Here is a 22,194-nt window from a genome sequence, read left to right on the forward strand (position 1 = left end):
GGAGCATTTCAGCCCACATGCCTTGAAAACTTCAATTGTGGTATAATATTTAGGCTTAACTTCCTCCCTTCCTTGTGATTTTAATGGACAAGGAAAAAGCCTAGTAAAGTAATTTTAACAGTTTAGAGAAAGACATCCAGGATAAGCCGTGCAATGTGTGAAACTGGTACAAAACTAATGAACCAGCGCTCAAATCCGTCAGACCTCGGTTTCGGACCTTGTTAGCAGCATGTTCTGAGGCAGCTCATTGTTTCTGGTTCACGTGGCAGACATCGTCTTCGTTTCACTATTAACAAAGGTCACGTGTGAAATGGACCCCTGGATCCACTGAGAGACCCCACTACAAGATTTAATGCATTTCCAAGACACTGGAAATCAAGTTTTTTACTCTACATCTTCAAGATTCTATTGCTTTTTAAAGTAAATTCAAACATGCACACGCGCGCGCGCGCACACACACACACACACACACACACACACACACACACACACAGGTCAGTGGTATTCGATAACCATGCTACCGAAGAAGTGCGGTTACCGAGGAGACGCTGGGCTACACACTTTTGTAAGGAGCACAGAATAACCAATGATCTCCTTGGGTTTAGTCAGAACTGCTAACCTAGTTACCAGTTCTCATACTAGTGAACTCACTTTTAATGTGAATACTTTTTGACTAAAGGATAAAGAAACATCTAAAACAAACCTATACTTGCATATTTTCTAAGTAATTTATGAGAAACTTTTAATGAAAAATTATTCAAAGATCTATATAATCCATTGTTGGTTAAGAGACTGAAAAGGACACTGTTGCTGCCTCAGTCTACTGCACCAATGGCACGTGCTTCCACAGGTAGGGAGATGGCAACTGTGTAATGGCTCACAAATGTGTACTTTTGTGCCAGTCGTCCGTGTCTAGGAATTTACCCAGGGGAAAAACGAGAGAAGGAAAACAATGGAAAAGAGAAAACCCACAAGTTTCTATAGCTGTCTTAAAACATGGCCAGATTCTTTGTCACTCCTCCTGACCACAGGCAGGTTTGTGACAGCTTCCACCACACACAACACAGCATGAGGGACACCAACCCGGGGCCGGGTTGTGAAGGTTCTGCCTTACCGAGCAGAAGACACATGTTGGTCCCCCAGATGTCCCACCAGGAACGCACTGCTCCACGCGGTGAGGAAGCCCAGCAGAGACGGTACGTCAGTCAGCAGCCCTCCCACCAGCCCCAGGCACCAGACTTGCCAGTAAAGACTCCCTGTCTCCCCCTCCAGTCCCACCTGAGGCCCCAAACATGGTGAAACAGAGATAAGCCATCTCTGCTCCACCCTGACCAAATTCCCCACAGGATCCACGAGCAGAAGAAAAACACCACCAAGACTGGGGTAATATGCTATTCAGCACAGATAAGCAGACAGTGTCCATACAGCACCTGGTTACACGAAGTACTGTACAACCTCACCGTTTCTCAAAAAGACCGCAGGTTCCTGTATATGACGTGAAAGTTGTCTGTGATATACTGACACTTACTTTCAAGACCATGTGATACCTGTGGATTAAAACAACCTATATCCATTCACATTCCCTTCCTTCTACGAGCACATACGCTTGTTACGTAGCATACACTTCTGCAGCCCCGATAACTAGAACAATCCCTGGAATGTAGCAAAGCCTCAAACGACGAACGTGTATGAAACGTGTATGAAATGTTCAATGTTCTTTTCCCCAAGTGAGGAGATTATGTAGACAATTTCTCTTTCTACCATTTTTAATGATACTCTATTACATGTTAATTTGTACTCAGAATTTAAAACATTTCCATTCAAAGGAGTGTCACACTGGGGTAGTTTGTAAGAACATAAAATACACTAAGGAGCCCGTTTCTCTAAATATGGCTTAAAATTGTTACGTGGGGTCTTCTAAAATGTAATTCTAAACAAGTTTTCTCAGGAAATTACTGTTACAAATTAAGTACATAGTAAAGTGATCTCTCCTATTCAGTATCAGCTATGGGGCAAGCAAGAGTGTACCTGTTTGTTGTGCAGAGCCCGCTGGAATAGTCGGAGAAATGCAGCCAAACTGAAACGGTACATGTTGTTAATTTTGGCCAAGTCGGAGATGATGAAGAACATCTTGCTGGCGCTCTCAGCCAGGGGAAGGTACGCATCCCGCTCCTGCGGACCACAGGCAGGGCAGGAAAACACCTCAGCAGTAGCGCCTTACTGCCACCCACAGACCGCCGCACCCATGTGAGCCCCCCCCCCCCCAGACAACCAAGGAAGAGGACCAATTTTATAACTAACAGGAACAATAGGGCCCAGTTTTTCTTATTTTTATAGAACAGAGGGCAACGTATTTAGATAATTTATCTGCCTCTCCGATTAAAGTCGCCTACAGAGGTAGAAGTGGCTCACAGTGGATCGGAATGAGGACCACCAGCACCTACGTTAGGGAAAGGGTACGAAGACAGGCCACACAGTTGTGATCAGAAATTAAGTGACAAGAGTGTACATTCCAAAAGAGAACCAGCATAGTAATAAAAAGGGCACCGTGCTACAATCCCTGCAGGAGAGGAAAGTTACAGCTGTGAATCACATGTGTGTGCAGACGGACGGACCAGACAGTCTACAGGTGTCCACACCAAATACCAAAAACCACCTAGCACTGTTGGACATAAGCACAGAACAAGCCAGTGTCCACGGGGACCTTCGCTCTGACAGAAAGTAAAGGGTGATTAAATGGCCTCTAGGCTCTGAATGGGACTCTGAGGAGGTTCTCCATGGCACTGTCATTCTGATCCGAGCACCAGCATTACAAATACGGTATTAGTAAAATTATGTGTGTGACTCAGCAACGCCTGTTCAGAAAGAGGTCAGAAAGTCCAAAACCCTTGTGTGGTAAGATCAGAAATGACAGGTTTAACATCTGCCGAGCTTAGCCCTGGGACAGAAAACGAGGTGGCTGGATGAGAATTGGGCTGTAAATCGGTTCGTGCTTTGGTTTCCAAAGAGCCCTTCCTGTAAGAAAAGACTTAAAAAGTAACGATATGTAAGGGTATAATTTGAGCAAGGGCTGAAAAGTACTCCAAGGAAATGTGAAAAGGTCACTGAGATGACTGGCAAAGAATTAAAGGATGTCCCTGAGAGCTGTGGTCAGGCTGGAGCCTGGAGATTCACAGTCACATACATCTGTTTGGGGATGTTTTTCCTCAAGCAAAGTTCAATCACTAGAAGGTAGGAGAAGACAGGATATATTTATGTTATGGATTTGTGTTAGAATTTGGCAAAAGGAACTATCAAAAGAATAAGCCAAAAAGCATTTCGAGCATTTACAAGAAAATAGTTCAGATCATCACAATCATGGGGTCCAAGATGAGTAGGGAAGAAAAATGTTGTTAGTGGAAAAAACACCTGAAAACTCTCAATTAATACACTAAACATGCTTTAATTTTAAAAAGCTCCAGGAATGGCAAAGTTGGCTATTTGTGAACATTAATTTTCAACTTCAGTACAGGCTGGAGCTGCAGAACGTGAGCCAGCGTGACGCCAGAAATCAGCAGAAGGCAGCGGTGCGTATTATTGATGCCGCGGGCACCACACCAGCCCCTCTGGGGCAGGAAGGAGCACCCTGAAGGCTCCAGGGCTTTGAAGTGCTTTCTATTTTGTAATCGTCCTTCCCCTCAGGTCCTCATTCGACACTTTGTAATCAGTTAACATAAAAGGTTAAGAAAACATGATAAAAGACCACAAAAGAAAGGAAATAATTACTTGGTCAAGAGAAATCTGGAGTCTGTAAGATTCTTTAAGTGACTCTTGAGTAAGTGCACTGCTTGCTTTCGTCTGATTCAGAGATTCAATCAAATCTTTATTTTCCAAAATATTCCCTTGAGATGTGGCAAGAGTCTGTAGCAAAAATTAACAAAGTAACATGAATAGTGTTATACGTATTAAAATAAAAGCCCATATTAGCTATCATTAATTTGATGGTTTTTATGAAAACTTACATTATTTTAAAAGAAATTCAACATTTTATAGTTTATAAGAATGGTACAGTAAATCATGATATACTACACGCACATGTATTAATTTTAGCAATTTAATAAAAACTACTTAAAGGTACAGAATAAATCATAATTTCATGCTGCATTTTAATGTCATTCGAAATTCGGAGCGTGCAATAGATATGAGTGAAATAATGCAATAAAAAGACAGTAATACATAAAAATCACTTGTCTTACACATTACTATTACTCCTTAAGATCTTGTATCCCAAGATACCTACTTTTTTCTCTTTGAAGTCTGATTTTAAGATATATATTCACATCCCTGACACAACAAAAAACATGCTGAAGGCACTATTAAAAAATACTGCTAATTATATTCATTAAAAATGTAATATAAGAAAGTTTCCTGAATAACTATATCTTACCTCTAAAAGAGATTCCTCAAGCTTGGCTAACTGTATTTTCTTATCTTCTTCCTGTTGTAACAGTTTTGTTTTCTGTTCCTCTAGGTCAGGTTTCTCATGCTGAATAGTTAAAGCCAAAAGCTTAAAAAAAAAATTTTTGTTTTAAGTCAAAATTATTCTAGTGATGAAGTTCAAACAAAACAAACTTCCCACACACAGGTCTTATGTTTGACCAAATATCACAATAATTATTATATTATGTACCTCATTTGATTCTTTCGAGTTAAACATGAGACACTTCACAATTATTTCTGACCAGAAAAAGAGGCAAAATAGTTACACTGATCAATAAAGTATTAAATATTACAGGACACCTGTAAGTAATTGTATTACTTATCAATATGTAATTCTTAGTTCTAAACTTATAAAATTAGATTAAATATACAAAAAACATGGAAACTAGTTTTTTAATGGTAAGCATTCATATAAAGAAATTAAAAAATAACTTCCTTAAAAGACTATGTCATCAAAATTGCAATGAGATACCATTTCAGGTCCACTAGGATGGCTACAATTAATAAGACAGATGTTGGCCAGATGGGGAGAAAGGAGAATCGTCACACACTGTTGGAAAAGTAAAAGAGTGCAGTCACTTTGGAAAAGTTTGTCCTTCAAAATATTAGACATAGAGTTACCATAAACCCTCAAGTCCACTAAAAAAATAAAAACTTTTTAAAAAAATAAGTAAAAAACACTGAATTGTACACTTTAAATCGATGAATTGTATGATATGTGAATTGAATCTTAATAAAGTTATTTTTACAAAGCAACGTCGGGGCGCCTGAGTGGCTCAGTCGGTTAAGCGTCCGACTTCGGCTCAGGTCATGATCTCATGGTTCATGGATTTGAGCCCTGAGACGGGCTCTGTGCTGTCAGTGTGGAATCAGTGTGGAATCTGCTTGGGATTCTATCTCTCTCTGTCCCTACTCTACTCTCTCCCCCTCTCTCTGCCCCTACTCCGCTGATGCCCTCTGTCTAAAAATAAACAAATAAACTTTAAAACAGATTAAGAAGTCAACAGGCACAATGTCTTTAAAAAGAGAGTGAGGAAGGAACTCTGTAAATAAAAGTCTAGATATAAAAACTCACTCTGAGATTCATAAAATATTCTGAAGTGCAGTAAGTCATACACAGATGCAGGGAATTCAAAGAGGCCTATATTCTAGCGGGGAAAAAACGTCACGTGAGGAATCAGACACCCTTGCTCCCCTAGCCAAATAAGTCAATGAAATGCAATTTTCACAGTGAAACCTCAGTTTTCACCATTAAAAAAGAAAAAGTAGCTGATCTTAGTCTATGATCCTTCTTTCTCTTCAATTCCACTACACACGACGGAAACAGGCCATAAAACCAAAGGCAGCAGCTTGATGTTAACGACAAGTGTCTCACGCAAAGGATAAAGGAAACCTGAATGCTTTACTACTCTAACTCACAAATACATTTTCAAGGTGCTTCCCGAAGTTTACATGCTCATCAGCTTCTCGAGACAGACTCCAACAAAGAATCATGTATTCACAGAGCTACAGAAGATGTCCCAGGCAGCGCACCGCCCACCTGCACGCACCTGGCCTCGCAATCCACTTCTAGTGGTGGTGAAGTTAACCTCCGTAACGATGGCAGCTGCGTCCGGCGGGATGAAGGGGTTGGGGTTTCTTGTTGACAAGAAAAGGCGGAATTCTTCATTGTAGTCGATAATTTTGTCACCTATTTGTACCACGTAACGTGGCCCTATGTTTTAAAAATGAAATTATCAGTTGGCTTCAGTATTCTATGTTTTGCTACATGACATTAAAAAGTATAATGTATATTTTCTGGTATTTCTAAATAGTTGGTAGTTTATAGGCTTTTCAATAGAGTATGAAACAGCAACAGTTAGGCTACCCAAGAGACTATTAACCAGAATGCCCTATAAATCAGCTCTTATACAAATAGGGATAAACAATGATATCCATTATACATCATGTACAGTGGAATGAATCAACAATTATACCATAACTTACAATTTTAATTTTACAACTAATTTATTTTTAAGAACAAAATACATGTTTTCAAAGATTTTCAAAGGTTAAGAAAAATACTGGACAGAATTTTTGAGAACCTCAGAATAGATTTAAATTTTTTACTTAAAAACTTCAAGTTATTATGAAAATAATTCAATGAGCACTTTATGGAGAATGGTCTACCTCTGTCCAAAAATCTATCAAAACAATGTTGAACCGGAGTCATTATCAGAGAAACCCAAATTTAAAAGATCAATGAAATATTTCTACATTCACTGGAATGGTTCAAGGTAATTTAAGCAGGATAAATGAAAAGAAAACCAGTCTGAAGGATATCATAATCAAACCACTGAAAACCAATGACCAAGAAAAATTCTAAAGCATCTAGAGAAAAATGACACTTCACTTACAAAAGAGCAAGAATAAACTCAGCAGGTGACCTCTCAACAGGAATGACATAAACTAGAAGATGAAGGAATAAAAACCCAAAAGTGCTAAAGAAGAAAAGTGCAACTTCCATGTCAGGCAGAAAAAAAAATATCCTTCAAAAATAAAAGAAGTTTGTTTCCAGTGGACCTTCACTCAATGAAGCACAAAAGGAAACAGTTCAGACAGAAGACACATAACTGAGATGGGCACTAAGAGCACTCCCACCACCAGGAGCAACGGGCAGAGTGCAGAGTCAGGACATCGCAGTCTGACGCTAACACAACACTGGATGTTAACTACACTGGAAGTAAAATGTAGAAAAAGAAAAACAACCTCGCTGGAAACAAGATAATGAAATGCTGGCAGAATTTCAGAGAAGTAGAAAGGATAAATGTGTGGACGTACGGACTTGAAGAACAATAATTATCACGTGGGCCATAGAGATAATGCAAAGACAGGCAGGGGATATGTGGCGTTAAAGTGCACAGGAGAGAAGTGGCTAAGTATTTATTTGTATTAAAATGGTAAGTCCGGGGGCGCCTGGGTGGCGCAGTCGGTTGAGCGTCCGACTTCAGCCAGGTCACGATCTCGCGGTCTGTGAGTTCGAGCCCCGCGTTGGGCTCTGGGCTGATGGCTCAGAGCCTGGAGCCTGTTTCCGATTCTGTGTCTCCCTCTCTCTCTGCCCCTCCCCCGTTCGTGCTCTGTCTCTCTCTGTCCCAAAAATAAATAAATGTTGAAAAAAAAAATTAAAAAAAAATAAATAAATAAAATGGTAAGTCCAAGATATATATTGTTATATGCAGGAGGACCATTAAAAATATACAGAAAATGTTTTAACAACAAAAAAAATCACGTCAATTAGAAAACTGTATCAGGTATTCTATGACAAGGTCAGCTGCATTGACTTACATGACATATTAGGGCAGCGTGGTGACTGAAAATGCAAAACCAAACGACAAACTGCTAATGAGAGGCACCCTTTAGAAACAAGACCAACAGAAAATTGAAAGTAAAAGAATAAATAAAAGAAGTGAAAAAACTAGTACAAAAACTAGCCTCCCAAAGTATTGTAACCATTCTAATATCAGACTCTAAAACCTGATACACTTCTGAAGAAAAGGAAGGACGTTTCATAATGGTAAAGAAAAGAATCCAAACAGGAAAATATCACATTTTCAAATATGTATGCATCCTGAAACACAGCTTCAAAATACTTAAAGCAAAAACTGAAGAAACTATATAAAAACGAAACAAATTCAAAATCATAGAGCCTTTAAGAAATCTCTCAACAAATCATAGAAAAAAGCAAAATATAGCAGATAACACTACTACTAATAAACTTAACTGACTTTAGAAAAAAATTAAAACAAAGAGCAAATTTCACATAATTTTCATTTGTACATGGAACACACATGAAAATTAACCAATGTTAATTACAATGTTAATTACATCCAGCTTCAACAGGATGTAAACAAGTGAGTAGTTCAGAGTAAGCTCCTTGGCCATGAAAGAGTTATGCTGAAAATCAACAACAAAAAAGGAATCTTAAAAAACTCCAACTACCTGGAAATTATATAACAACAAAAGAGCCAAGCAATCTGACGAATCAAAGAAGTCAAAACTTATGGTACGAAGCTGGTAAAGGGCTGAGAGGGAAATTTATAGACATAAATGCATATATTAAAAAACAGATTGAATATCAATATTTTGAATTTCATCTCAAGAATCTAGTAAAAAAACCACCAAAGGAAATCTAAGGCAGTAACAGGAATGAAATAATGAAGAGCAAAGACCCAGTTTAAAAATACAATGAAAAAAACTGACAACATTAAAAGTTGGTATTTCGAAAAGATTAGTAAAACTGATAAACCCTTATCAAAGACTAATGGAGGGAAAAAAAGAAAAAAAATTATTAATGTCAAGAAACAAGGAGACATCATTACAAAGCCAACTGAAATTACAAAGTTATGAGAACATTATGTAAAAAATACACCAAAACATTTGACAATTTGGATGAAATGAACAAATGTTTGAAAATACACAGAACTTTAGCAAGCCTGACATACACACAAATTGTAGGACACAAACATACAAAATAAATCCAGTGCTTAAAGGTCCTCAGCTCACATTTGCTGCCAATCTGCAACCAAAGACAGATCATCCTAAGAAAACGTGCTGTCTTGGCAAGAGGGTATTGGCCACCTGTTACAGGACTGGGGCTTATGTTAGGCGACTGAAAGACGGTTCAAGGGAAGTGTGGTTTGCTGGGGAACGGATGCTATCAGAAACAGCAGCCAATTCTGTGACTGGTATCTTAATAATGTTTATCTAGGAGGTGAGAGAAATGGAGGGGGACTACGTTATAAATGGTTAAAAAAAAAATCAGAAGTCACCAAATTAGCTGGGAGACGAAGACGTCTGGTTATTTTTCTGGTACGGGGAGTACCCTTGATTCTGCGCCTAGACATGAGGACGGTCACAGGAGGAGCCATGGGATGTTGGTGCTGCGGAACGAGGCACGTTCACCAGGACAACAGCACAGCCAGGCCACAAGAACCAGGCCAGTGCGATGGGACTCAGGGCCTCGCTCCTTCTTTCCCGTTGACGCAGCGTGAGAACGCAAGCAAAATTATCCATCCTGCTGCGGGTCAGGCCCGTGGTCATCCTCACTGAGGAGGGCGGCCAAATAGGGGGCTTCTGGGGTGCAGACACAGGTCTATGTCTTGATCTGAACGCTTACACAGGTGTATTCTGTTTGTAAAAATGCATAAACTGTACACATGCGTGTGTATATTTTAATAAAATGTTAAAATTGAAAAATAACTGGTTTTCTCTGGTAAGTAGGACTAGTCATGAGGAGGGGAGGAACGGAACTCAGCTGCCATTCTGCACTATTTGATTTTGTCAACTAGGCATGTATTATTTTGATACAGAATTTTAAAAAAATGCCCAAAGGAAATGGTTCATTGTCCCAAAAGGACCCTTATGTATAAGCCCTATATCATAATGCCCAACACAGTCTCAACTGCATCAAGTCTTGACTTACACTGGAGTTAGCCTATGGAGTAGAGAATAAAGTTAATTTTTTTTCTTCTGGACACAAAATCTTTACTGTACTTTAGAGAACTATGGAGACAGAATGACTAGGAATAAGCACAAAATTTGGTTGCCTGCTCTCTTTCCAGGGAAAGTCCCAATTTATTTGTTCAGTATCTCAGTTCCAATCCTGATCCACGTTCGAGAATACTGTTTGGTTTGGTTTCATCAACATTTATAACAGATACGGACACTGTATACAGTATACCCCCACAGGTCCAAACTCTCCAGAAATTTATCATCTGAGCTCGATAAATCCAAAGTACCATGTCAACTGTCCTATGGGCCCAAACATCCTATTATAGGGATAACCTTTTGGTAATGGTCTCCACCAACAGAACTGCCCACATTGTATTCAATACCATCCAAGCCCAAATGACTAAAGATGAATAGGACTTAAGTGAGGACAAATACAAAACCCTGCCAATCAAATAACCAAAGCGACACTGCCCAAGCAAGTTAAGAATAAACTGCTGTCTCTATAACTACCATATACAAAGAGAGAGAATAACGATTCCTTTCTTGGCCTACTAGAAGCAGCATCTTTCATTCCTGGAATTTTTATAAAAGCCTATGTATCTGGTCAACAAACGTGTGGCTGGTTTTGAAAGGCTGCTCCTGCAAAACTGCAAAAGGCAACTTTGGAAGAAATCTGAGCAAGTGTAAAACATGCCTTTGACCCCGTGTCCTTCAGATGCACAGCATTACAGACGTCTGCAAATAATCTCACGTAAGAAAATCCAAAGGCATGCTACAGCCCATACACTATCCATAGACAAAATTTCTGGGAATCCAGAGCAGTGAGGATCCTGTCCAATGAGCTGACTTCAGGGAACATTCGGGGTTTTTTTGTTTTTTTTTTTTAATTTTATTTTTTATTTTTTTAAATTTACAACCAAATTAGTTAGCATATAGTGCAACAATGATTTCAGGAGTAGATTCCTTAGTGCCTCTTACCCATTCAGCCCATCCCTCCTCCCACAACCCCTCCAGTAACCCTCAGTTCGTTCTCCATATTTATGAGTCTCTTCTGTTTTGTCCCCCTCCCTGTTTTTATATTATTTTTGTTTCCCTTCCCTTATGATCATCTGTTTTGTCTCTTAAAGTCCTCATATGAGTGAAGTCATATGATTTTTGTCTTTCTCTGACTAATTTCACTTAGCATAATATCAGGGAGTGTTCTTGGCAATAAGGCCACGGTGACAGTTACTAAAATACAACAGTGCAGTTGATTTATGAGTCAGAATGAGTGAGCTAACTTAGCATTATTCAACTTCAACACTCCTGGCAATTTGTGCTGGAAAACCATTTCTTGGAAGGAGAGGTCCTGAGCATTTTAAGAGGTCTCTGCCATAGACCACCCAAACTGTTGCAACCAAAAATGTCCCCAGGCCTTGCCAAATGCCCTCTGGGGGACAACATCACTCCTGTTTGAGAAGCAGTGGTCTGGCTGTGTTCAGGTCCTGGGTCCAGTTGGGCCACCAGGGAGACATACCCATATGGAGAACCAGCCACGAGAAACAGATACAACGACTGATCACAAACTTCATCTCTGTTGTACATACAAATGCCCGTATGCTTCTAAAAGGAAGCATCCAGACTAAAAAGCCAACCAGAATGTTCAGCTTTCATCTCTACAATAATTCCCGATCCAGACCCAACCCCAAAATGGAAATGAAATAACCACTGGAATGAAACAATCAATGAAAAATGCTTTTGACGTCTGTTATTAGCAAAACTTATACTATCTGCCCACCACACCAGCCTCTCCCTCAACAACTTCTAAGAGGCTGGCTGGTCCACAGTTGTTAGTTGCTTACCAACTGCAAACTGGCACATGGACCTTCTGCTTGGGCAGAGTCACGAGGCACGCATGACTCCGGAAGTAAAAACAACGAGAATCTGAAGAGGAGCTGTCCCTTGCCCTTCTTTTCCATCAGTACACATTTGAAGGGATTTCTGAACAGCATAAATGTGAGGAGGAAAAGTACATTCCAATCCTATTATCTGTGCTGACTGACCTCAGTATGTAGACAGGCAGTTCATACTGCTTAGATTAGGGACAGGGGATGTAACTAAAATTGGACACAGACTGTTTAATGTGGTTCTAGGACAGCCATCCTCTGTCCCCAAAGGAAACATATGATGACAAAATGGCAATTCACAGGCAACTCAACATGCTAGAAGACAACAATCTGAAATATATGCAAAGAGGATAAAAGATTCCAACTACTGTGAAGTGCAACCCTGGGAGAAAGGCAGAGTTAAGGGCAGAGACGAACTCTCTTTCCCTAATACTGAAATAAACAGACTAGCCCAAACAGCCATGCACAGCTAGGGGGAAGAGGGGTTCATAATGTGAACCGCTCAGGATGTGAAATATGTAACTCTGCACCAGATCCAACTTCAAGGGACCTTGTCAACACCCATTCTCAGATGATGCTACGGACACTGCCAACACCCAACACCAGTCACAGCTGACAGAGGCTCAGATTCAGGGAGGCTTCAAGGGCCAAACAGGCTGAAGGGACAAATCCAGACGGCCCTAAAGCTTCATTCCCACCTCCCCTTTAAGACAGAATAGCAGGAGCTGGTCAACAGATCTGAGGAAGGACCAGTAAAGAAGAGACGAACTGAGACCGGAGACTGATGTCGAAGGTAACTCCAGGTCACAAGGGCCCCTACCAAAGCTTGCTTCACAACACACAGCCACTGCCAGCCCAAGCACACTGATGTGCAAAACAGCAAGTGATCTATGAATGCATTTTTCGTTCTGTCCCTGGTTAGCCCAATGACTCCAGTTTCTATTTAAACCTTGCGGCGTGAACATAAATGCTGTAGTGGCAGTGATGTGTGTGGTATGAATCAGGACAATACGGTCTCGAGTTTAAATGCATTCCTTTCTACTCGCCAAAGGCTGGCTCAGGTACCTACAAAGCAGTCCTGAGACTGGGCCACCCCCACACCATCCTGCTTACGAGATGGGCCCCTAAGAGGATTCTGGGAATTTGGATTTGGGGAGGGTTCTTACCTTACCCAGAACATGGTGGAAGAGTGGCTCACTGCGTTTTCACTGTTTGTACAAATAATGTGGTTTGTGCTGAACACTTGTGTTTTTGTTTGGGGAACCTGGAAATCTGCTACATGCCAGGCCAAACAAGCTTACATAATTAGACCCCAGTGGGGCATCTGGGTGGCTCAATAGGTTAAGCTACCAACTTCAGCTCTGCGGTTTGTGGGTTCAAGCCCTGCATAGGGCTCTGTGCTGACCGCTCCAAGCCTGGAGCCTGCTTCAGATTCTGTCTCCCTCTCTCTGCCGCTCCCCCACTCATGCTCTGTCTCTGTCTCTCTCAAAAATAAACAAACATTAAAAAAAAAAAATTACCCCCAGTAAAAACTAGGGTCTGAGTTTGTACGCAGTAAGCCTCCTTGGTATATGACATTTCACAACCTGGTCCTTGGAGAGTAAGCACTTCCTGTGTGACTCCAATGGCAGAGGACTTAGAGGCCTGCACCTTGTTTCTGGACTCCTGACCTCACTTATGGTCCATTTTCTCTTTGCTGATTTGCTTTCTATCTTTTCCCTGCAAACAATCTCAGCCCTGAGTGTGAGACTGTTCCGACCAACTGTGCTCCAGAAGACCCCGACACGGCGCCCTCCCCCCTCAGCCTTCCCCCCCACCTCCCTGCCGCGTCACTCCAGCCAGGGGCAGCCCAGAGACCCCGACACAGCTCCCCCCAGAGTCACTCCAACTGGGAGCGGCCCGGACACCCCAACACAGTGCCCCCCTCGCTCCCCCACCCATGTCACTCCAGCCGGGAGCGGCCAAGACACCCTGACACAGCGCCGCACCGCCCCCCCCCCGCCGCGTCACTCCAGTCAGAAGCGCCCAGGACACCCCGACACAGCACCCCCCTCCGCAAAGGCACTTCAAGAATTCATTTACTTGCCACAGACTAGGAGGACATGCTCATATTCCCCCTGAAAAGTTTCCATTTGGTTAGATTCGGTAGCAAGACAGAGAAAGGTCAAAGTTAGTTATGAAGCTAATTACTTTCGAAATTTTAAAAATAGCCATTTTGTGGAAACTGTCAAATATTTACCTTGAGTGACCAGATCTCGTCTCAATAACGGATAGAGAACAGCTTCTACACCGTCCATCTCCTGTATAATAAGGGTTTTCCCAAACCGCACTGCCAGCTCGAGAGCTGTGATAAAGTTACTATCCTGAGGGAATAAAAAGAACACGTATTAATTCCTTTAGCACCTTAATATTTACAAATGTCCTCAAAGATAATGAAGGAAGATGTTAATGAGAATAATATGAATATTTTAAAATTTAGTATGCATGTTAATAATTCAAATTATTCATGATTGTGTTTCTAGTTTTAAGTACTTGGTGATGAATCATTAGAGTCAAATAAATTATCAAATAGATTTCATAATTTAAACACACATAAAAAATAAAGATTTTTACAATAACAATAAAAAAGCTTGATTTTTCAATCTGCTACTAGAATTTAAAATTTCAACTTGATGCACAATTATTTTTTTATTTTTATTTTTTTTTGCTTATGTTCAAAATCAAACACTGAACGGAAGAGGAAAGGCAAATGATGACTTCTAGTGAACTTTTCTTGTGAAAACAACCTCTGGACAAAAATCTATAATCATGCAAGAATTTTAAGGCTTTCTAGCTAGCAAAAGAGCTTTAAACCTCCAACTATGGTTACAAAAATTAAATATTTAGAATCATAATTATTAAAGTCTCCTCCTGTAAACCCAAGTGGCATTAAAGTATTTTTTTTTTTTTTAAATTTTTTTTTTTTTTCAATGTTTATTTATTTTTGGGACAGAGAGAGACAGAGCATGAAGGGGGGAGGGGCAGAGAGAGAGGGAGTCACAGAATCGGAAGCAGGCTCCAGGCTCTGAGCCATCAGCCCAGAGCCTGACGCGGGGCTCGAACTCACAGACCGCGAGATCGTGACCTGGCTGAAGTCGGACGCTTAACCGACTGCGCCACCCAGGCGCCCCTAAAGTATTTTTTAAATGTTTACTTGTTTATTTTGAGAAAGAGAGAGACAGTGTGGGTGGGGAGGGGCAGGGAGAAAAGGAAAGAGATACCCAGAACAGGTTCCATGTTGTCAAAGCAGAGCCCAATGTGGGGCTTGATCCCACAAACTGTGAGACCATGAGCTGAGCTGAAATCAAGGATTGGATGTTTAAACCAACTGAGCCTCCCAGCTGTCCATAAAGTATTTTATATATTGCATTATATATACATATATATATATATATATATATATATACTGTATATAGATAGTATTATATATATACATATATATTGTATATAGACAGTATTTTATATATATACACACATATATATATACATACTTAATACAAATCAGGTAAATACCTCCATTTTAAAAATGAAATACGTTTTAAAGAGAGAATTGGTCAAGCACCCGAAGAATATCTATGAAAATCATGGGGCACCTGGGTGGCTCAGTTGGTTAAGCATCTGACTCTTGATTTCAGCTCAGGTCATGATCTCACAGTTCATGAGTTTGAGCCCTACTTCAGGCTCTATGTTGATAGCATGGAGCCTGCCTAGGATTCTCTGTCTCTGTTTCTGTCTCTCTCTCTCTCTTTCTCTCTGCCCCTCCTCCACTTGCTGTCTCTCAAAAATTAACATCTTTTTTAAAATGTTTAAAAAATTTTTTAAAGAAAATTAATCATACACTAGGCCTTCTTCAAACAAAACAAAACAAAATAAAATCTGACCCCTGATAATTTCCTCAGCAAGATAAATATGACAGTGAGAAGTCACTCCCCCCAAAAGACTATGATTACATTTCACTGAGCAGCATGTCAAATCTTGGACACAGTGGAGATGCTTGTTGGTGAGGGTGAGGAGCAGGAGACAGTAAGAGGCATTGAGAGAAACCACATGAATGCTAGAAGTCCAGGAGACTTTCTCCAAGTGGAGTTAAGGACTTTCATTTCTATGGGATCCTATACTGATGTCTTTAGTTGTAATTTAGTGTGAATTCTTATTTAATAGTCTCTCCAGCTACCAGACTGGTATCTCCTTGAGGGCAGGGATGGTGAATGTGTCACTCATCAGTAAATTCCCAGGTCTTACATTAATGCTCAGCACACGTGAGGAATCAAGCAAATATTCTCCTCCCGTTTTTACAAATGAGAAAACCAAAGCTAAAATCATTATCTTTGTTTCCCCAGGTCCCAAGCCAGGTAAGTTACAGCAGTAAGCCTATGTTTTGTGAATACGGACCCAGAATTCTGTTACCGTAAGATGCTATCCCTAGTCAGCATCTCAATTATAAGTACTACACACCTGCTGGTTAATAACTTCCAATCTTGAGTCTTTCAAATGTGTCTTCAACCACTCTGTAGCTCGAGAAGAAGGGTCTATAAGGAATGGGCATACTCGACTCTAGTTTCAAAAAAAGAAAAAAATTATAAGCTTTCATTAAGTGGAAAAAAACTGCCTAAAAATTATGCATCAATTACTGAGGGGGTTTTTCTTTCAGGCTTTGGAGAACATAAATATACAACCATAAGGAGGAAATAAAGATGCCAGTTTTAGCTGCACACAGAGGCTACATTAATAAATTTATAGCTATCAGGAATATTAGAAAATTAAATGCAACCACAGTAAATGCAGAAGAGTCCTATTTACTACACAGTAACGAAGTGTGTGTTAACGATACAGCAAGCAAGACCTCTAGTCCCCACCTGATGCCGTCTGCACCTCTCTTTGTGGCTTTTAAAATACATAAATTATTTGCAAACTTTATATATTCTTTGGTCAAATAAACCATAAAGACCTTAAAAGAGAAGTATGAACTAATCATAAAAGTACTGCTGAAATAATTAGCAATATAACTGGTTATGTTTCAGACATTAATTCTTATAAAGCAGTATATAGTTAATACTATATAGACAGAGAATCCTAGAAGAAAAAATTATGTATCTTATAGATTAAGATCTAATGAACTAGAAACTAAATTCATTACAGAATACCCTGAACCAAACAGAAAGCTGGAAACTAGGGAAAATACATTGAACACACAATACCACTAGGCAGGTGAGAGGAAGACAATTATATAGGTAGGATTAATTTAAATGTAAATACGTAAATTAATAGCTTTGGTAAATTTAAGAGGTAATAATCATTGTTACCTAGTAAATCAGATTTGAATAACAACTGGCCTAATTTATCTTAAATGTTCACATATATTTGAAAAAGGTAATGCAGTTGTGTGCTGTCGGGATAAGAAAACAAACAGAAATCCAAGTGAAATGAAGACTTCAAACTGAGGTATGTCCCTTAAGAAGTCACAGGTTCTTTTGGGGACTTATCAAGAAGGCAGAGGGTGGGGACTATCTGTCCTAGGCGAACAGCATTCATTACCAAACTTTTTCAAAAGTGCCAGGAAATGGTGATAATAAAGAGCTGACTGCCTTTAAAACAGCTTTGCTATTGTTTTAAAAGTCCCTCTAAACCACACAGCCTGGTTCTGCCTGCACTGAGAATGAACTACTCTCACCGCATCTCGATCTCCCAAGGTGGCCCACTGCTGTGTGATCGGCACCCAGCTCCATCTTATAAATGTGCTATTCCTGGCAAATGAGGTGGTTAGAAAACAGCCCCATAAGCATCTCTTACATACTACACTTGGTTTTAGATCTGATTTTATGTATTCCATAGCCAACGCGTCACAAGTCTATGAGATCTCGCCCAACCACAAAAACAATTATTTTAAATTAAAAAAAAAGTTCTTACCCATGATTTCAAACCAATGATCTGATGCAGTTAAAAAAAAAAGATAATATTTCAAAAAATCATGTCTTTAGACCAAAAATAAGCTTTAGAACTTCAAAGAGTACTTACAGGTTTGAATTAATCTTATTTATATTCCTCCAGAGAGATTTAGACAAAATCTCTAAGGTATAGTTTAGGTCTGTGATCCATAATTAAATGTAAATTCTATACATAAGAAAGTGAAACAGATCCCAAAATGTTTAGCTGTCATTCATTCATCCATTCCTTCAACTACCACGTGGGGAGTAACTACTATGTTAAGACGATACGAGGGATGCAGAAATTAGTAAGATATAAATATACCCTTACCCTTCATGACTTCACATCCCAGAAAGAAACACAACCTAAAAATTCTATAATAAAGAGCACACAAGATTCTATGGTGGAGCAGGTGAAGTCAGGGCAAGCTGCTAGAAAGCAGTTCAGGTCAAACTCGAAGGTCTTAGAACATCTTACATGATCTTCTAACTATGCGATCTTATATCACATGAGAAGATTTCACAGACACGTGCTATCCACTCACAGCCTTAAATGCAAGAGCTTATTCTAAATCTAGAATACTTTACAACTGACACAGAAAGTTGACTGTAGTAGCCCATCCCAACAAAATAACTAACTGCAAATTTTTCCAAATGGTTTTGTTTTTTCATTTAATTGTATCTATCTAAAAGAAACATGGCAATGTTAAATACAAAGTAAACCTAAGCTTATTATTAAAATTAATTTCACAATTTTCCCTAGATTCATCATAAAAGATAATTCAGAATCCAAAAGTAAGTATTTTCAACTACTATCATCAGGAAAAAACAATTACTGTGACAAATACTTTTTTTCTAAAGGCTCATCCCCTACTTCTCATGGAATAAAAAAAGAATAATACTTAAACTGTGTGTTTTTTAAATCTGCAAAAGACTGTCTTCTTGGATTGCTGACAAAGGAAGAGGTCATTAGAAAACTTTGGAGAAGGAACAACGAATAGAATAAAAAGCACATACTTGTTACACAATGTAATGAATTTATTTACCTACACATTTACAGTGCCACATTTGTAAATATAACAAGAGAAAATGTTTTAAAAATAGAGAACAAGCCAAATCAAATTCTGAGAAAGTCACAACCATTTAATCTGTAGGCAGCACCCTCTCCCCTGGGAAGGCGGACACGTAATGAGCCAAAATAAGTCAGCTGATTAATAGGTCTAACCAAACAAAATAATCCAGGAATACTGGGCCCAAGAAACAAATCTTGTAATACTACAGTATGTTACCTAAAAAGGAGCATTTCATGTTCATGCTACCTTTGGAGCTATGGAGTTACAGAATAAGGAAACAGTGTGTGGGCAGAGAACAGGGCAGAGAGGAAAGAGAAAACTGGTGTTAGAGAGGATGCTATTGCAATAGAAAAAACAGACAAAAACCTATCACTGAGGGGAAAAAGTATCTTCCAATCATCTGTTACCTAATACAAAGGTAAACCAAGTTAGTGGCAAACTTCATACTTCATTTGAAGAAACTATCAGTTTGTATACATTAGTTGGAATGTGATTTTCACATTCACTGCTAATAAGGTTGTAATACTTTAATGTTTAAGCAATGACTATTGAGGAATATACATTGAGACAAGGGAAGATGGTGGCGTAGGAGGATGCTGGGCTCACCACGTCCTGCTGACCACTTAGATTCCACCTACACCTGCCTAAATAACCCAGAAAACCGCCAGAAGACTAGCAGAACGGAGTCTCCGGAGCCCAGCGCAGACGAGAGGCCCACGGAAGAGGGTAGGAAGGGCGGAGAGGCGGTGCGTGCTACACGGACTGGCGGGAGGCAGCCGGGGCAGAGGGGCGGCCCGCTGGCCAAGCAGAGCCCCCGAGTCTGGCTTGCAAAAGCAGAGGGGCCAGACGGAGTGTTCCGACAGCAAGCGGGACTTGACATCTGGAAGGTTATAAGTTAACAGCTCTGCTCGGAGAACGGGAGGGCTGGAGGACAACGGGAGGGAGAGCTGTTGAGCCCCGGACAACAGAGCTCAGTTTGGCGGGGAACAAAGGCGCTCACCAGCGCCATCTCCCTCGCCCATCCCCCAGCCAAAATTCCAAAGGGAAACAGTTCCTGCCAGGGAACTTGCTTGCACCCCGCAAACACCCAACGCTGTGCTTCTGCAGATCCATCCCTCCCGCAGGTCTGACTCTCCCCCGGTGCTGCAGGGCCCCTCCCAAAGTGGATCTCTGAAGGAGAATCTAGCTAAGCCTACCCCTCCCACCCCCGTGCACCTTGCCTATCCACCCCAGCTAATACGCCAGATCCCCAGCACCACAAGCCTGGCAGTGTGCAAGTAGCCCAGATGGGCCACGCCACCCCACAGTGAAACCCGCCCCTAGGAGAGGGGAAGAGAAGGCACACACCAGTCTGACTGTGGCCCCAGCGGTGGGCAGGGGGTAGACATCGGGTCTGACTGCGACCCCGCCCACCAACGCAAGTTACTCAAGACAGCACGGGAAGTGCCCTGCAGATCCGCACCACTCCAGGGACTATCCAAAATGACCAAACGGAAGAATTCCCCTCAAAAGAATCTCCAGGAAATAAAACAGCTAATGAACTGATCAAAAAGGACTTAAACAATATAACAGAAAGGGAATTTAGAATAATAGTCATAAAATTAATCGCTGGGCTTGAAAACAGTATAGAGGACAGCAGAGAATCTATTGCTACAGAGATCAAGGGACTAAGGAATACTCAGGAGGAGCTAAAAAACGCTATAAACGAGCTGCAAAATAAAATGGAAACGACCACGGCTCAGATTGAAGAGGCAGAGGAGAGAATAGGTGAACTAGAAGATAAAATTATGGAAAAAGAGGAAGCTGAGAAAAAGAGAGATAAAAAAATCCAGGAGTATGAGGGGAAAATTAGAGAACTAAGTGATGCACTAAAGAGAAATAATATATGCATAATTGGTATTCCAGAGGAGGAAGAGAGAGGGAAAGGTGCTGAAGGTGTACTTGAAGAAATAATAGCTGAGAACTTCCCTGAACTGGGCAAGGAAAAAGGCATTGAAATCCAAGAGGCACAGAGAACTCCCTTCAGAAGTAACTTGAATCAATCTTTTGCACGACATACCATAGTGAAACTGGCAAAATACAAGGATAAAGACAAAATTCTGAAAGCAGTGGGGGATAGATGTGCCCTAACATATAAAGGGAGACCTATAAGACTCGTGACTGATCTCTCTTCTGAAACTTGGCAGGCCAGAAAGGAATGGCAGGAGATCTTCCATGTGATGAACAGAAAAAATATGCAGCTGAGAATCCTTTATCCAGCAAGTCTGTCATTTAGAATAGAAGGAGAGATAAAGGTCTTCCCAAACAAACAAAAACTGAAGGAATTTGTCACCACTAAACCAGCCCTACAAGAGATCCTAAGGGGGATCCTGTGAGACAAAGTACCAGAGACATCGCTACAAGCATAAAACATACAGACATCACAATGACTCTAAACCCATATCTTTCTATAATAACACTGAATATAAATGGACTAAATGCACCAACCAAAAGACACAGGGTATCGAATGGATAAAAAAAACAAGACCCATCTATTTGCTGTCTACAAGAGACTCATTTTAGACCTGAGGACACCTTCAGATTGAGAGTGAGGGGATGGAGAACTATTTATCATGCTACTGGAAGCCAAAAGAAAGCTGGAGTAGCCATACTTATATCAGGCAAACCAGACTTTATTTATTTATTTATTTATTTTTTTAATTTTTTTTTTCAACGTTTATTTATTTCTGGGACAGAGAGAGACAGAGCATGAACGGGGGAGGGGCAGAGAGAGAGGGAGACACAGAATCGGAAACAGGCTCCAGGCTCTGAGCCATCAGCCCAGAGCCCGACACGGGACTCGAACTCACGGACCACGAGATCGTGACCTGGCTGAAGTCGGACGCTTAACCGACTGCGCCACCCAGGCGCCCCAAGGCAAACCAGACTTTAAATTAAAGGCTGTAACAAGAGATGAAGAAGCGCATTATATAATAATTACAGGGTCTAACCATCAGGAAGAGCTAACAATTATAAATGTCTATGCGCCAAATACGGGAGCCCCCAAAATATATAAAACAATTACTCATAAACATAAGCAACCTTATTGATAAGAATGTGGTAATTGCAGGGGACTTTAACACTCCACTTACAGAAATGGATAGATCATCTAGACACACGGTCAATAAAGAAACAAGGGCCCTGAATGATACATTGGACCAGATGGACTTGACAGATATATTTAGAACTCTGCATCCCAAAGCATATACTTTCTTCTCGAGTGCACATGGAACATTCTCCAAGATAGATCACATACTGGGTCAC

At 40.5% G+C, this 22,194-nt stretch overlaps 1 protein-coding gene across 2 annotated transcripts in view; it reads right to left on the reverse strand.

The window, feature by feature from the left end:
* Positions 1-22,194, reverse strand: part of DYNC2H1 (dynein cytoplasmic 2 heavy chain 1) — a 341,612-nt gene that overhangs the window by 185,137 nt on the left and 134,281 nt on the right. Inside the window, exons 64-70 of one of the 2 annotated variants that reach the window (XM_086679269.1) lie at positions 17,802-17,822; positions 16,350-16,448; positions 14,095-14,218; positions 6,030-6,193; positions 4,427-4,546; positions 3,766-3,900; positions 2,029-2,172 (exon numbers count right to left, since the gene is read on the reverse strand). In XM_086679269.1, the coding sequence (XP_086535395.1) occupies positions 2,029-2,172; positions 3,766-3,900; positions 4,427-4,546; positions 6,030-6,193; positions 14,095-14,218; positions 16,350-16,448; positions 17,802-17,822 (807 nt within the window). The remainder of the gene's footprint in view (positions 1-2,028; positions 2,173-3,765; positions 3,901-4,426; positions 4,547-6,029; positions 6,194-14,094; positions 14,219-16,349; positions 16,449-17,801; positions 17,823-22,194) is intronic. The other variant, XM_086679270.1, reaches the window with a different exon arrangement.

This window comes from Puma concolor, chromosome D1 (assembly GCF_028749965.1).
Source record: "Puma concolor isolate L17-30 chromosome D1, mPumCon1.1.hap2, whole genome shotgun sequence".
Taxonomy (NCBI): Eukaryota; Metazoa; Chordata; class Mammalia; order Carnivora; family Felidae; genus Puma; species Puma concolor.